The 18218-nt window shown below is 38.7% G+C and overlaps 1 protein-coding gene across 2 annotated transcripts in view; it reads right to left on the reverse strand.

Moving 5' to 3' along the window:
* Nucleotides 1-8856: 8856 nt before the first annotated feature.
* Nucleotides 8857-18218, reverse strand: part of BCKDHB (branched chain keto acid dehydrogenase E1 subunit beta) — a 238506-nt gene continuing 229144 nt past the window's right edge. Inside the window, exons 10-11 of one of the 2 annotated variants that reach the window (XM_036871420.1) lie at nucleotides 10724-10864; nucleotides 8857-9146 (exon numbers count right to left, since the gene is read on the reverse strand). In XM_036871420.1, the coding sequence (XP_036727315.1) occupies nucleotides 10724-10864 (141 nt within the window). In that variant the 3' untranslated portion in view covers nucleotides 8857-9146. Of the gene's footprint in view, nucleotides 9147-10717; nucleotides 10865-18218 lie in introns of both variants that reach the window. The other variant, XM_036871421.1, reaches the window with a different exon arrangement.

Raw genomic sequence — 18218 nt, forward strand, 5'->3', positions numbered from 1 at the left:
AAAGGATCTACATTTTTCATCAGATCCAAAAACAGTCAGCTTGCAGTTCAACAGGCATCTATCGCCCTGGGCGCCTCCTGTGATGTGGAATAGCTGGGGGCTCCTCATGCGGGTTAGTCTCCATTCACCCCTCTGCACCCACTCCCCACGGCTCTGCCCTGCTCTGTTTCTGGAGAGGCTACACCGGGGACGGCACCACCGAGCTAGTCGGCCTCTTGGCCTGAAACTGGATTTGGCCAAAGGGAAGCACTGACAGACTGTCAGGGGGTAGAAGGAGAGACAGAGATCAGGATAGGTACCCTCCTCTCCCCCATGCCCATGCTGTTTCAGCAGCTGTCCTGTTTCTCTGTGGCCACAGCTCCTGTCAGGCAGCCCCTCTTCCATGGCAACCGCTCTCACCGGGCTCCAGGACCGTTCCTACCCACCCCCCTTCGGGCTCCACGGTGATGACTTCCCAGAGAGAGTTGTGAGCTCGTGGGTGCTTCACCCTCCCTTCCTGGTTCCCTACATCTGCCCAGAACTTTGTAAATAGTCCCTTTATTAAACTCTGTTCAATTAAAACCTTTGAATGTGACGTCTTTTTTCTGCTATAACACTCATAAACTTATAAATCATAATAGAAAGGGTCAGAAAGTTACAAAGGCATTAGTATAGTACTGTAGAAGATGAATTATTTCTTTTTTTAGTCTTCGCTTCTGAGTTTATCTAATGAATCGTTCTCATTCGAATCATTCATAGTGTGTGTGTGTGTGTGTGTGTGTGTGTGTGTGTGTGAGGGGGAGAGAGAGAGAGTTTGAGAGAGAAAGGAAAAAATTGTATTTTATTTATTTCAGGTTCTTGCAGTAATCAGATGGACTAAAATATTCTTTCGTACCGGTGCTTAGAAACCATGTTTTAAATAGGAAGGTTACGCTATGTTTAACACTTGCTAACAGTTTAGTAAAGTATATATTCGGTACTTTTATTAGTTTGCGTAATGAACATGCTAAAAACTACCCTTTTATTATGATATAACTCATGGTACTCACTCTTAACAGTGCTGCTATCTTCTCTATTCCTACGCAAGAAAAATCTTAATAATGGTTGTAATCATAAGTAATAATAGTCATAATCATAATATACATATAATTTTGCATCATGACTTTTCCACTTAAAAGTATACAATGAGCATCTTTCCATGTTGCTACATAATTTTCGTAATCATTACTTGCAAATTCTATAGAGTACCTAATCATATGGATGTACCATGAATCACACACCACTGTCATTCCATTTTCTCCTAAGCAATTTTCTCAGGATCTATATGAAAATTATTACTGTGCACACAATAACATCAAATAAATCTGATAGACATGAGGTCCTTCCTTGGAAGAGTAAACTTAGTTAAGACTAAAGTACGCTGCTCTAACACTTAGACTGACCTGCAGGATGGGCAGGCAGGTTGGCCAATGGTCTCTGTGTACAGAGAGAGAGAGGAGTCCTGCAGAGGAGCCTGGTCTCAGAGAAGAGGGAGCTGGGGACCCAGACTAGACCAGCAACAATCCTTGAGCCCCAGAGAGGGACAGAGCTTCTAAGTACAAGAGTTGGTCTGTCACCAGTGAATAGCACACAGTCTGTTTCACCAAATATCCATGAGATTTTGGGGGGCACACAGCCATGCTCTCTTGGGATCCATGTATCACAATGGGAGATGATTTTCCTGCCTCCGGGAAGAACACAGAGCACTGTCTCCGCTCCAGAGACCCAACGAGGAATAGCATCCCTGGCAGCCACACCTACGCCTCACCCCTGTGTGGGCCCTGAGGGCTTCGGGGCAGAGAGCGCCAGCTACAGGTGGCCCTTGTCGCAGCGGCAGACCTGTGGTGCCTTCTGTAGCTGCTGGCAGCAGACACTTCTGCAGGGATGTGAAGCCAGAGCCAGAGGACTGTGGACTCCGCACGGTTGTCCAAGCAACCCTCCAGCAACTCTCCCAAATAATTAGGGAAAACTTTATGAGGCTGTCTAGCAGTTGGGATAGAATTAAAAAACAAAAAAAAAAAACCCCAAAACACTACTTGTTGCTATTAATGTTAATTTAATTTTCCCTCTGGCTTAGGGTAACCTAGGGAAGATGAATTGTAATTTGCAATTTTTACATTTGGTGAAAGGCACACAGTCACGACACGTATGTTCTCTGACCTCCTTGAAATACTTCACATAAAAGATGAAATAGGGTGAAAGTAAATGTATGCTTCAATGGAAAAGAGGAAAATATGGGGAATTTACACAAAGTATTCTCAAAGAAACATTTGCTATTAGACTGACCACAGACATATTAAACTTCTTTCAAAAAGAAAATTCCCAAGGGCTGTTTGGGGCTACATGGGTAAGTTTAAAAACAGTTCTAAGGTCTCATGACTTCAGTAAAGAACTTTATGTGAATAAGCCTCCAAAGAGTAAGGCTTCCAAAAGACAGATGCTGTGGGACTGCTCATTTTCTTGGCCTAAGGGAAGGCTGCCAGCATTCAACTTTCAGGCTGAAAGTCTGAATTCATTTATTTTATGGCTAAGATACTTGATATTAACGCAATATCTCCATCTAGTTTGCATGTCGTAGATAAGAAAAAAATCAAGCACAATACGTAGACTAGTCCCAAGGGTGGAGGGTTTTCCCCAAGTATATTTTATTTAAAACATGTGGACTTACTTCTTTCAAAAAGAATATATTCCAAAGCATTGGAAGGACTGAATTAGGATGTTTCTGTTTGCAAGCAACAGAAATCCAATTTAGAACAAAGTGGAAGGATCCTGGAGTGAAAGGAAGTTGAAGGTGCACATGGCAGCAGTGGAGCTGGTCAGCTGGCCGTGGGGGGACTGACCCAGCTTGTATAACATCTTTCCTTAGTACAATGGTTCCTTTCTTTCTCGGATGAAGAAGGCCTTCTTCTACAGGGAAGGTAGCAGTAGGTCCTTCCAGAATAACATCACCCTAGATCTATTTGTTTGAAAAATCCTGAAAATGGCTTTGATTGGCTGGTTTGGGTCACCTCCCATCCCTTGACTAGGCACTGTGGCCAAGGACATGGTGTCCTACCTCTGGCCCAGTCCCAAGTCTGCAGACCAAACAGAAGATGGGACCATTGGCAGGACAGCTCTGAGCCAGGCTGGCTCTCCACTCGTGACTTACAAGAACAGAGATGAAGAAAATAAAGGAAACTTACTGACAATCTCATCACTCTCAAATGAACAGTTTTGAATGAGCATTCTATTCTGGTTTGTCCATTTGCAGACACATTTTAATGTACAATATTGTCTTAGAGCCCCTGAAAAAAATACATGGTTTTGAAATCTATCTGAAGAAATAGGCCTAAAAATATAGAAACGATGTTCATCTCTTGGGGACTTTTGAGGTCTTGCCCTACCAGAAGGACTGTTTCTGTTCCTGAAATTCCTGAAGAAATGAGATACAACCCCATGTCTCTGAAGGTCTAGAATATCAACTGGTATAAAATATCAAATACTATCAATATATTACTTTAAATGTCTACACTACTCAAAGTAGACATTTAAAGTAATATATTGATAGTATTTGATATTACTTTCAAGTACTTTTTCAAGTGCTTCAAAGTACTTACTTTCAAGTGCTTTTCAAGTACAAGGTCTGATTCAAGTATAGGCCTGCATTTCCTTTCATGGGTTTGTTCAGCAGCATATTGAGAGCCTCTGTAGACCAGGACTTTTCTAGGCTCTGCAGAATTGTAATAAACAGACCAAAGCTCCCTGCCTTTGTGGAACCAGTAAAACATGTGGAATCTAAAATATGATACAAATGAACCTATCTACGAAACAGAAACAGACTCATGGACATAGAGCAGACTTGTGGTTGTCAAAGGAGGAGGGTGTTGGGGGAGGAATGGAGTGGGAGGCTGGGATTAGCAGACGTAAGCTGTTATATATGGAATAGATAAACAACAAGGTCCTACTGTGCAGCACAGGGAACTATATTCAGTATCCTATGAGAAACCATAATGGAAAAGAATATTAAAAAGATTGTGTATATGTATAACTGAATCATTTTGCTGTACAGCAGAAATTAACACATTGCAAATCAACTATAATTCAATTAAAAAAAAATTAGGAATGAAGGGGAAAAAAATCCCAGTGTAATAAGTAGGTAGGCGTTCCAAATGATCAAGAAAATATTTTTAAAAGAATTATTCTAATTCTTTATAGTGTGAAATAAAATTCATATTTTATGGCAAGACAAGAAAAATTTAAACATAAAAACTTTTCTCTGCCCTTTGGCCTCCTCTCTCCCCCCACTGTGCATTGTGTATCTGCATCATGAATCCACCAAACCTTCCCCATCGGCAGAAATACCATCAACAGCAACATTCTCATCAACAAGATAACTCCTTAAAGATAACATTCCTTCTTGATTTTGTAAGGGATCACGATGACACTTACATCTGGATTGTGTAAACTGTCAATAATACGTCATTTAATGTACAGCCCTCTATCTCAAAAAACTTATACAACTGTGCCTTGACTTCTTAGGAGCAGAACAGCCCTCAGAGCTTTCTGAGATGCTCTTCCTGGGTTATAATCCTCAAATTTCACTTGAATAAAATTTTCCCTTTCTTAGATCGACTGATTAATATTTCTTCGACAACGGTCACTGTATCTTATGAAAATTCATAGAAATAAGATACTTATGGTAGCCAGGTAGGCCTCGGCAAGAAACTGAAGGACTTGGCAAAACAAGACCTTAGTAATTATTTTCTTAAAATGATGGAACAAAATATTCTAAAAACAAAGACCTTTGCTTATCAATACATTGGATAAACAATTAGGTTTGGCTAAATTATTTCCTCTCCTCAAATGAAGGACCTTGAAAGTGTTACCCGATATAGGAACAACAATTACGTAGCCTTTATTTGCTGATATCATGATTACATAAAAACCTCCACCTTCATAGGGAACAGACAGTATAAAATGAAAGAAAAACTTTCATTTTTACCAAAAAAAAAATAACTTCGATTTTACAATTTTATTTTTCGCATTTGGAATGTTCTGCTATTAACTTTATTATTCTTCTCATTCTTCTTGTGCTTCTTCCTTCTTTATTCTTGCATCCTTGTATTTTCAGTTTTTCTTTTTAAAAGATTTGAAAGTCTGTGAATTTATCTGTGAGTAAAATTTTGGCTGAAGCGTATCAGTGATCTTATCTTCTAATTACGTTGTAGTTGTTTCCTCCTTGCTTCCACAGTTACTTAGCTGGGCGTCTTTTTATTTCTAAGTGGGATGTGGTACCTTTGAATACTCTTTTCTTTGGGGAATTTACTGTTATTTTTCTTTGTGCCTTAGTACAGTATATGGTCAATTTTTTGAACCGCCTGTGTATAGGCTAAAAGGCAACAGAGTCTCTGTTTATGAAGACACAAAGTTTAAAACATATTTCTATTGACCTAAACCTATTACTTATTCCTGTCTAGTTCATGTATCAAATTGAAAGTGGGGTGACAAAGCCTTCTACAACTGTTCTGTTCATATCTTTTGCATTTATAAGTTTTTGCTTACATTTTAATACCACGCATTTAGAATGTAAAGAATTTACCTGTTATATTTTCACTGTGATATATTCCTTTTGTCAAATGTAGAACATTTGTTTCACATAAAAAGAGTATTTATGGGAATTCCCTGGTGGTGCAGTGGTTAGGATCTGTGTTCTCACTGCTGAGGGCCTGGGTTCAATCCCTGGTCAGGGAACTAAAATCCCACAAGCCTCACGGCACAGCACCAACAAAAAGTGTATTTATGACAATTACTGATGTACATCGTTTCATCTAACTTGTTTTCATTTTTACTTCTAGTCTTTTCCACCTATGATTTCCTCATTCTTGTTCTAATTTTATTTCTCATTTTCCTGGCAAATATCTTTAAATACCATATTCAGGGAGGTATCAGGTGTCAGGGTTTCCAAATCTTTGCCCATATATGAATGTTCCCTATTTCCTTCCAAGTTCCATGGCCTAGGAAAACACATCAGAGTCTCCAAACCTCATGTCTCTCTGAAAATTCCAACATGATGCTTTGGGGTCATGCCCTCACCCCTCAGCTGAGTATCTCTGCTAAGGCAGTGCTGTGTGCCTACATGGTGTACACCCATCAGTTCTATCCCTGGTGTACCTCGAACTGGTAAAAGTTTGAGAACCAGTCTTTTAGAATTTAGTGTCATTGACAAGTCTGAGGCTTACTAAGTTGTGCTTCTGCATGAGCAACCTGACCTTCTGTCCTGTGGTACCCGGAGGGCCTGGGCCAGGGCCATCCCTGTGGCTGGTGCTGGATGGCACTGGGACTGGCAGCCCCTCCAGGGAGAGCCACATGCGCTGGGAGAGGGAGTTCTCTAAACAAACAGCAGTGCTGTTTCTAGAAGTGGGGGCAGGGAGGCCAAAAGCAGCCAGAAGCCACACGAGTCCACCCCAGGCAAGCTGACAGGAAGGAGATTTCACGAAAGCGAGTGTGGACCCTCTGTGGGATGTCTTCTCAGGACCCCAGCAAGAGTTTCCAGCTTCTGTGACTTAAATTTCATGGACTAAAATGAGGTAATTGTCTCGCTGTTGTGCCTGCCTCACTTCTCTATCTAATGTATACTGTTTACTTAGCTTGGATAACATCTATCAGTTGTACGGAACATGGATGTGATATTTTTTTGCGAAAGGACTTGGGTAATTGGAACTATAGAAGATTATATTCACTTATACATTCATGTTGTCACATGGAGCAGACTTTATCCTGAGGCTGGGGGTGGTGGGGAATTTGGAATTCCTTTAACATCTCTTGAGTGTCTTCTCGTTGCTATTTTTGTCGTGGTCCGAGCGCAGGTTGGAAAAGAATTTCCAGACACGAGGCAGAATGTAAGGAAGATAGAGTTTATTAAAGAGAAGAGTCGCTGCAAGAACAGCGGGCCGGCCTCCTGGTAGCCAGGGGAAGTCGACACTGAGCACGGGTTGCTTGTCTGTTTTTATAGCCAGGGAACCTGCAAGTCATCGGCTGACTGGGCAGAGTATGTATACTTTCAGCGTGCTGAGCGGGAGAAAAATGGGGCAAATGTCTTTCCGTATATGGGATGGGAAAGGGACGGGGCAGGCTGCTTGGGAGGGCTCTGGGACACTGTAATGGTCACATTGTGACAGAGTGATAGAAGTCCTGTCTCTTTGTTCAGGCAGTATTGGCCCTTTGAGTTTATCTTGTTCTTTGTCCTTGGGGCACACCACCATTTTCTTATTTTCACAATATGGAACAATTCGTTTCATGTAAAAAAAAATTTTGTTTAACACAATTATTTAGATGTGTATGTACTTCTTCCGCCATAGACCGAGTTTAGCATGAAGTGTAACTTCTTTACTTTGGAAGGGAAGGGGGCATTTACTGGTGGGCACGGCAGGGCTAACTGGAGAAGGGAAGCAGAGTTAAAGAAAATAAAATTAAAATAACTAAGGGAAAATTCTTACAACAACAAATGAATTTTAAAAATAGGATTAAAAAGATACCAATGGCAATAAAACAAGTAACTTCACCTGAAATCATAAATAATATCAACTAAAAAAATAAGTTCAAGTAAAACAAATATGTTCAAATAGAACCCATTATCGGCCCAGACGTGGGTGACCAGCACACGTTCCCTGCTCTGCTGGACTGACCATGTGAGCACAGAGCTCCCTGCAAGGACGCCTAGATCCTCAGTGGAGAGGGAAGGCCAAAGCCAAGGTCCATACTGAGTTTTGGCATCTTCCACTCAGAATGTCCTGAACCGTAAGCCAAATGGATTCCCTAAATCTTTTCCAAACTTATTGCTGACAAGTACATCTTTTCCCCTCCTACACTGTTCAGGTGTTTCTATTTATAAACCAAGGACAGGGCTTTATTTTTACCCCTAACAAAAGCTTTGTTTATTTTAGCCACTGCTCTCCAGAATCTGTTACAAAGTGCCTTCTTTACTTTACTCCAAGTCTCTGGCAATCTACAAATGTCACTTTCCATATCCTCCTCCAAACATCTGATAAAAATAAACAGGACACAACTTTTTAAACTGTAGTTTTAAAGTAATATATACATTTGTAATCATAAAAAAATGTCCATTCTTTCCAGTGTTTATAGAGAAAGGAAAACACTACATGACCCTATTTCTCTGATTTTTGTCGGGGGTGGGGTGGGGATCGTTCAGCTGGAACTGGTGAGAAGAGCTCTTCTTGGGTGTATGGGAGGGAAGGTAGGGATGAGAGCACCCCCTCTGAGGGTAGGGCCAGAGGGTGAGGGCTTCTGCAAAGGGGTCCCTGAGGCCGTTGTCTACACTATGGTGAAGGGCGGGAAGGGCCTAGTCAGATACAAGAGGCCCTGACAAAGTCCCCAGCAAGGAGGTTTCCTCCTTATGTCGCTGTTCATGCTGTTTTTCTTTTTAGCTACATATGAATATAAAGGACGTGGAAAAAAATCTTTGTTTTGCAACATCGTGGCCAAAAAAACCAAAAAACTGCAGCAAAAGCTTGATGGTTTTATAACAGAAGACAGGCTCAGGCTGTCCACCTCCCAGAAAAAGAAACAGAAGAAGCAAAGATGATCCTTCCTGCCTCACGACACTCTGGAGAAAAAGTGAACTTGCCCCTCAGTAGACCACCTTCTTGGCACCAAGAGGGAAGAACAAGGAAAAACATTCCAGAAGTTTCATCAACATACAACTGTCTTAGCCATAAAGAATGAAACCAAATACAATAAAGTTGAAAAATCAGCATTTCTAAACATTTCACTTCCATGCAGATGTAATTAACAAGCTACGATCACTGTAGCTACAAAAACAAAAAAGAGACACAAGCTGAAGACAGTCTGATTTTTGCTTTATTGAATAGTATCCCACATCCAATATTTACAGACACAATTAAATGGAATTTATAAGCCTACCATGCAGAATATTTTTAAAAATTAATCTGAAATGACTCTTAATGGAAATGATCAATTCATATGTGTGAATACAATAATTAATTCATCATTTTTCAGCCAATATCCAAGTCGGTTCATTTCATAAAAACTCTATTTTCAAGAAGAGGAAATATAAAAAAATTCAGAAAAATATTTCCGTATCTAGTCCTAATCTTCCGGTTTTTCTGTAAAAGAAGTCAATAACGATTATAGACACCCTGGCCACCGTGAATTAAATACAGACTTTCTCAACTGCATGACTACTTTCTTTAATGCCATAGGTAACTTTTAGCGTAGAAGAGCTACTCTTCTTTTATCGTATTTTCACGAGAGGTCTAAGTATTTTTTTTTTTTTTTTTTAGGTTTAAAAAGAAATACATATCCAAATTTAAAACCAGCACCTAAAGATTACTTTAAAAATAGCAACAAGGACATGGCCACACAGTATTACCTTGACTTTCCATTATGGATGGTCCATGCAAGGAACAAGATGGACACAAAAGTGAGGAAGTCCTCTAACCAGGCTTAAGTGAGACTGTAGAAGCCAGATTCGCTCACAGACATTAAGAGGACGTCAGAAACACAGTGTCTACCTCTGCATGTCTGAAAGAATACTGGGGCATGTAGGCTAACGGCCCTACTAATGCCTATGACAATATCCTCAGAATAGAGGATAGAATAGAACTACAAAAAGGTGGGGATCATAGTGGTGGATGGAGGGCATTATTTTCTCTACATGCCCAAATGTAAAGGTATCTCTCTCTTTGGTCTGAGGTGAGCTGGCTTTACTACCCATACACAGAATTCAAGAATCATAGTATTTCCTAATCTTTAAAAAGTACGGGCTAGGTTATTATATAAAGCCTATTCTTCCCTGTCCTTTCAAAGATCATGGTTCTTCAAAATGTATTATTATTATTTGGACAACCTAGATATTAAAATGTAAAGCACTTAATCCCTATCTACGCATTTTGAACCATTTCAAAAAATGCCAAAGGTAAAATAAATCAGTGTATTGGTGATAGCATCTTCTACATTAAAGCCCTGAAAACTAACTTAACAGTCTTCAAATGGTATTCATTTTTGCTAGAACAACACTGCTAGAGGGACAGAAAAGCATGACCTAGAAAATCACAATGAATAAATGTCACTTATTAGCCATAATTTTAAAACATTCACTTGCCAAGAAAGGTTCTGGGAATGGTAGCGGTGCTGGATTTTTTTTTTTTTTTTAAGTAACAATTTCCCTTATACATAATAAATAGGTTTCCTGTTCAACAAACGTATCTTTCAAGATAACATGAAGGCAAATTTCAGAATGCTATGGGTCATCATATAGTTTAAATCACTGGAGTCCAATTTAACGGTGCCTGAAGGGCCATCTTTAAATAACAGAAATTAACCCGATTCATGAACGGTTTAAATTGCCGATAAAAATATACACAAATGAGGATAAAGTTGGAACAACGGGGTAAGGTATATTTGCAATCATGGCAGACGGCATCTTCATCTAGTGATTATTCAATGTTAACATGTGCATGTATCAGTTTTATAGAAATCAGATAATGCATATGCTTGATATATTTCTATTAAATTTAAACATACTACTGTAAATTCACGTTTTTTTTTCTGAAATCCACACTTTGTTCTGGAAGTTGCCATTTATGAAAAGACAACGCACTGATGACGGTCGTTCCTTGATCAACAGGACGTTAATGTGAGGAACACTCACTACCTTTCTCAAAATGCAGGGCAGACTTACCTGTGGTCAATAGTTGATCATTTTCCGAAGGGCGTCATAGCACTTCCATTTGTCTGGGATGTAGAACGGCTCAAAAATGTGAGGGAACGGCGTGTCGTATCCACATACCCTTGATATAGGAGCCTCCAGGTTCAGGAAACATTCTTCCTGCAGAGAAGAATCCAGATGGTTAACTTCAAAAATATTTTATTCACAGAAATGAAACATTTCACTTTCAAATACAATGGCGTCCAAAGGCATTATAATTTTTTCACATTATAATAATATTATAATGTGAAAAAAGCAGGTAACAAATAGCATGTTTGGCCTGATCCGAGTTTCACTTAAGATACGTTTTCATATATGCATATGCATTTTATGCCTATATACATATCTGTTGCTTAAGACAAAGTGGAATTACACCAAACAGGCTGTTCTACAAATATAAATGTAAGGTATGACAAAATCATGACAAATGTTCACAGTAAATTCTGCAGCTTGAAATTAGTGACAGTATATGTTTTCTCTTGTTTCTTGAATTTTTCAAATTTTATATAGGACAAACATGTATTACTTTCACAATAAATATTTATAATTACTCTATGCAGCCAGACTGAACTACCAGTTACTTGCCAATGTTCAGGTCTCTCTCACAGCCAGGTTTTGCAGACACTGACAGTCCCCTGGCTACTTACACCCCAAGCCCACTACCGCTCTTTGCCCAACTGATGTGCAAACATCTCTCCGCTATCACCTTGGGAGTCACCTCCACCAGGAAGCCTTCCTTGACAGCACCTCCCCAACTCTGCACCACTGATGAGGGAGAGGCTTCTGCTCTGAACTCCCACAGCACTGAACTCAGCACAGTCCACTGTTTTTGCCCAATTATCTATCTTCCCTGAGAGACTATGAACTCCAGGAGGCTAGAAATCTGGTTCAAAAAAATGTAAGATCCCTAAGAATATATACATATGTGTAACTGAATCACTTTGCTGTAACCTGAAACTAACACTACATAGTAAATCAACCGTACTTCAATAAAAAATTAATTAATTAATTTAAAAAAAAGTAAGATCCTGACCACAGGAGACCCTGTAGAAAGTTATCTTCAGGAAAAAAAAAAAAAATGTTATTCAAGTGACAAATTCAAATTTGAAAATAAAATGTTTAGAGAGTTAAAAGAAATCTAAAAAGAGATATGTGATTAAACTATTCTTAGGAAAATGGTATTACCATTCACAGCTATTACCTGAAATCACATCTTTGAGTTTACACATCCACTTTCTCCATTGCTTTGTGTCACAAATGCTTTGGAAAGGTCCACATGTTCTTACATATTTTACTAACTGTATTTTTACATTTCATTTGAGCAGAAATTTTTAAAGGAATGCTGATGCTCGGTCCCTATCTTCTGTATATATTTCTCCCAGTGACGAGTGTGTCAGGGCAGAAAGGGCCTGGGAACAGAACAGTCACCTCCAAAGGGAAGCAGCTGGCTATTTACACACTCTCCCTGCCCCCAAAAGAACTACTGCGACTTACAGTATCAAACACCGAATAGTGCTGGTTTTCCCAGCAACAGGAAGTCTTCATCAATAACCTGAGAACCTTGCAGACATAAGGTTTAAAGAGTCACCTAAGAAATTCCACTACTAATAAGCTCAAAAGAGATGACAGATTGGGTAGACGGTTTCTTGATTGAAACAAGTTATTTTAAAGGGATTTAAATTGTCAATTTGGGATTAACTCAGTTTATTACTTTAGTTGACACGAGCTGTTTTTCCGCCTCCCCTGAATACTGCATTCTTCATACACAAACTCTCCACGGGCACAGCAAAATGCAGAAAAGCCAGGGGGAAATATTTCCCTTAAATACCTTTGATTTTACACCTGTTATAAAATATTATTCTTTCAAACTAGTTCCCTGGAAAGCTGGCCTATGACAAAATGATGTTTCAGTGTTTGTGAAAATCACTCCTTTTAGCAGAACGACCAACATCACCAAACTAAAATTTATTTTTAAACAGCAATGCTTCTAATTTCTCAAGAATGTGAGAATCACTCTACAGGAATACACCTACATGTTTGCAGGAGCGTAGAAAAAGGTCTGTGAGGTCACACTTGAACTGTCAACAGAGGCCACCCTTGGAGGCTAGGAGTGACAAGGAAGTGACAAAGGACTCTACTTGTACCTTATATGTATTGTTGGAGCTTTTATGACACAGTATTACTTTTGTAATTAATTGGCACTGATATAAAAGTAAAGAGTAAAAAGAAGAATCATCTTATGTGGATAAAAGTTCCTATTTTGTGTTAACACAAATTTGTGATTTTATATATAGCCTTTTCTTAATTTGGAAACAATTACTGTAAGGTATATGGAATTAAATTATTATAAATTACTATATATAAATATATAAAAAGTAATTATAAAAATCATGGAAGATAATTCAAGAATATATGATTCAGTTTTATAAGGATATACCCTAACCTATGGAAACAGTATGAAATTTTAGCGCTTTGCTATCTAAAGTATATTAAAGAGCCAAGTTATTCTTTCCACGGACTTGTGTTAAAACTTCTTTTAAAGCAACTGGAAATAAGATGTTTGGGTCAAGCAGCTATACAGAGTTACTTCCCACTGAACTGGTTCACATATGAATGATTTATGTGTGACTACATGTTTCTTTGGGCAACCATTAAAACTGGCATCCTTGTTCAAGCTCAGTTTTTTTCATATAGAAGCTGTACATACACACACACACACACACACACACACACACAGAAAAAGGAATATTTGAAACTCATTGGCAGATTTATAGATCAATGTGCCAGATTAATCCTGCACAAAGTATCTCTCTTCCTTATACACATTTTGACACCATGACTACAGCAACCATATGCCCTGAATTTTCAAAACAATCCAGATTCATCACATTCTTCTTTTCCATTGGTCACATAAGTACACTTACATTTTTTAAACTGTGACGATTTTTGATTCAGAAATATTAATCGGCATAAAATTCGGAATAAATAGTTACCTAACCCACAGGGTTGTCATGAGGATTGCAGGTAGTCTCCAGCACAGGGGCTAAGATGAGAAGTACCAGTTTCTGGTCTCTCTTCCTGTGGAGCTTGTATGTGGACTGGCTCAATCCACACGGAACAATGACAGATGGGACGGTGAGGTTACAAAGCAAATCACAGTGGAACATGTAACCAGGGGCAACAGAAGAGAACCCAGCCAGGTGCCAGGAGAAACTTCCTTCCAGCTATTCATGGTCCAAAGTTTCACCTTGGATCCAATGAGAAGAACTGAAAGTAAACTCTAAATCAATCAGGTAGTAACACCTACATGTACTGTGCTTGTGGTATAAATAATCAGATGCTTTGAGAAAAACAGATATTCCTTCCAAAAGACCCTTGCACGAAACTCTAATATAGGGTATTTCAATTTACTTCTGAATATGTCTTTTTGTAAGGATGAGAATTTTCTTTCCAAAATATGTTAATAATAATAATAGTAACCCGTACTTATGATGTAGCAGGTGTGGTGCTAAATGAGTTGTATTTTATCTCATTTAAACATTTTAACAAGTCTATGAGGTAGGTATTATATTCCATTTCACAGATGAAGAAACCAAGGTGAAGGAACTTGCCCAAGGTTGACAAGCTACGTACAGAGCCAAGTTAAGACTCAAACCTGACTACATACATTCTGCAAATTTTGAAGCACAACTACTGAGAACAGCAATAACAAGAAAAAATAAAAATAAAATGGAAGGCAAGCTGGGATTAAGGTTTTACAACAGAGCCTCAAAAGGGTTAAATTCGGTCTAAGAAGCCTTTCCCACGTATATAAGGAAGGTAGACGTTAAGACGTGAAAAAGCTGAAAGCACACACTTAAGCATGAAGGTAACACATAGAGCAATAAACAGATGGTCCTGGGTATCAGGAAACTCCTAGGCTATCCTAAATAATTTAAAGAAGCATAACTCAAATTGTTTATGTATTAGCCATCTGGGTTGCTATGCATGTTATAACCAGAAAAGGAAGCAAACAATGTGAAATAACAATTTCAAATCATAAAAATCATAGACCCGGGCAAAAGAAAAATTCTCTATTTGCCGATTTTCTGTAACAAAACAAAATAAATTTTTAAGTATCTTGGAGAAATTGCAGACGACAGAGATCCTGTAAATTTTCTAGCAGATGAAAATAAAAATAAATAAAAATTAATAAAATAGGATCCATGATTAAGACAAAATATTACTGATAGGCTTTAAAAATTAAGTGTACTTAATATCAACTGAAGTTAATAACACTGTATTGTAAATTTGCAAGCTGCTAAGAGAGTAGATCTTAACAGTCCTCATCACACAAAAAATTAAGTATTGCATTTATCCGTATGCTTTGGTGAATGTAATACAGGTTATAGGTTATTACATGTGTACGTAGATGCATGGAAGTTAGGGCTTTCAAGGGATCGCTCAAGACGTCTCAACACTTAGCCTCATTTCCCCATGAAAGTTTTAAGGACATCAGGCATAAATTCTCCTGTCACCACGTCACAGAAGTCACATCGCTGAAATCAGCCTCCAGCATTCCGCAGTGGGGCTATTGTCACTCCCAACAAATCTTTTTCTTGTTTTTATGGCAAAGCTGTATAATATAATTGATACAGCATGGATTTTGGAATTCTCTCTGAAAGGAATCTTTGTTCTACTAGGATTTAACCTCTCCAAGGCTCTGTTTAGTCAACGGCAAAAGAGAAGTATTACAAATTCTGTCCTTGTGCCTTTTCTCACCGTCTGAGATGGCCCACACTCTGTCTGTCGAGCGTGTTTCTCTCTAAATAAATCCACTTCTAACCCATCTGTCCTTGTGATATTCTATTGTTTTGTGACTCTGTTGTTACCTTGCCTTTTTGCATCTCTAGCTTGGGCAGCAGCCTATGAGAAGTACCTGCTTTCATGCCTGACATACCATAGTGCTCAATAATTGCAAGGGTTTTTTTTCTTCCAGTTTTACTGAGATGTAATCGACATACAGCACTGTATGAGTTTAAGGTGTACAGCATAAGGATCTGACTCACATCCATCATGAAATGATGATCACCATAAGTTCAGTGAGTATCTATCATCTCATATAGATACAAAATTAACAAAATAGAAAAAAAATTTTCCTTGTGAAGAGAACTTTCATATATAACAAATAGCAGTGTTAATTATATTTATCCTGTTGTACAGCGAATCCCTAGTACTATTTATTTTATAACTGGAAGTTTGTATATTTTGACCACCTTCATCCAATTCCCCCTCCCCCACAACCCCTGTCTCTGGTAACCACAAATCTGATCTCGTTTTCTATGAGTTTGTTTGTTTGTTTGTTTTTGAAGTCTACTTGACCTAATAATTGCTAGGTCTTTGTTTTCCTCTTAAGATCTTTCAAGTTCTAATAAACACAAGGTATCTGAAATGACAGCCCAAATCATCGTTGAAGACAAGATTCTGGTATACAGAACAGTCAACACTGAGAAGTAATATCCGTTGTAACACAGTGCCTGACAGCCACCATTTATTGGACACTTACTGAGCCTTAAAAAATGCAAGAAAAGGGCTTCCCTCGTGGCACAGTGGTTAAGAATCCGCCTGCCAACACAGGGGACATGGGTTCGAGCCCTGGTCCGGGAAGATCCCACATGCTGCGGAGCAACTAAGCCCGTGCACCACAGCTACTGAGCCCATACACCACAACTACTGACACAGTGCTCTAGAGCCCGCGAGCCACAACTACTGAGCCCAAGTGCCACAACTACTGAAGCCCGCATGCCTTAGAGCCTGTGCTCCACAACAAGAGAAGCCACCACAGTGAGAAGCCTGCGCACCGCAACGAAGAGTAGCCCCCGCCCACTGCAACTAGAGAAAGCCCGCGCACAGCAACAAAGACCCAACACAGCCATAAATAAATAAATAAATAAATAAATAAAATTTAAAAAAAAAAAAATGCAAGAAAATACCAAGACAAGTTTAAGTGCTGTATGAGGAAGGAGGGTGGGGACCACTGAAGTTCCTGAAGGAGGGCAGCTGCATCCAGTGAAAGGCAGGATCTGGTGCTGCCCCCTGCTGAGGAGCAGGGGGCCTACACACTTACTGCCAGTTCCTGGGCCTAGAACGACAGGTTAACAAGTGTGGCCAGATCAGGAAGTCAGAAGCTCCAGAAATGGTTAAAAAATCCACCGCCCCCACCCCCCACCATTTCCCCGGGAAAGAACTTAATTTCCAAGCATTGCTACTATAGAAAAGTAGCCTGGTCAGTCAGTTACAGGAAGGTTCCAAGTAAAAGAGCCCAACAGATAACTGCATATAACCGAGGCACACACACTTCAAAAAAGTCAAGAATAAAGCCCATAAAATATCATTTGATTTATTTTTAAAGCAGTCGCTTGTTTTTTGTTTTTTAATTCAAGGCAATTTCAGACTCAGATTTCTTTCTAAGAACAATTTTGGAATAATTATTTTTCAGTCCTTCTAATGACAGAAAGTTGGATACAGCCCATTGCATAAGACCACATAGCGTCTCGAGTTGGAAAATTGTGAAGTTTAAAGTGAGATAAGAAAATTTAGGTCTTTCATATATGTTCCTACTTTCTTATAGTTGATACAGGATGATGAATCCCTTTCACTTTCCTGAAAAACTATTCAACTAATTTTCCTAAACATTTAATGGAAAGTCAGAAATGCAGGTCACTGCAATGAGAAACACATCAAAGTCAAAAGACATTGCCTATAGGATTATCTGATAAATCCAGATTTTATGTTCCTTCTTGGAATAATGAGAACCATCAGTCCACAACTTAATTTCAAAGTAATAGCTCAGAAAACGGATTTTTTAAATTACTTTGCAAACAAAAAGGTCCGGGTTATATCACATAATAATTATGACGCCACCATAATGCATTTAAACTAGGAGAATACATTTTGTTTCTAAGAGGGCGTTGGGAGTGAGGGTAAATTAAACTATGAACGTTACAAGCACTGAACAAGACACAGAGATCATAGAGTTATCGTTTCTTCTCTAGGAAAAACATTAAGAAATAGCTTTAAGTGATTTGTGAAGTTTTAAACCTAAATTCCAATACCATTTAGTCCTTGTTAGTTATTATTTAACAAGAAACAACAGGTTTTGCTTCTAAATGCAATTCTTTGTCTAGGGATCAAAATGAACAGAGCAAGAGTTAAACCAAAATATTATGAGAAAAACTAAATTAATATACCAAAATGATGCATGTTTGATAGCTTTAAAGTTCCATGAACTTAGAGACTTACATTTTGATTTTAAGTTGATTAGTCCTGATTATTTACATAAGGTTAGACATCACCCAGTTTCCAAATATTATCAGAGAATATTTGTTTTAAATCTACCATGAACACTTGCCCACGGCCAAAACATGTTTTAGCAGATGAGGAAAAAATGATGCTGGTGTCTTGAATGACAAATGAGTCACAGAAACCTGTGAAG

Source organism: Balaenoptera musculus, chromosome 12 (genome assembly GCF_009873245.2).
Source record: "Balaenoptera musculus isolate JJ_BM4_2016_0621 chromosome 12, mBalMus1.pri.v3, whole genome shotgun sequence".
NCBI lineage: Eukaryota > Metazoa > Chordata > Mammalia > Artiodactyla > Balaenopteridae > Balaenoptera > Balaenoptera musculus.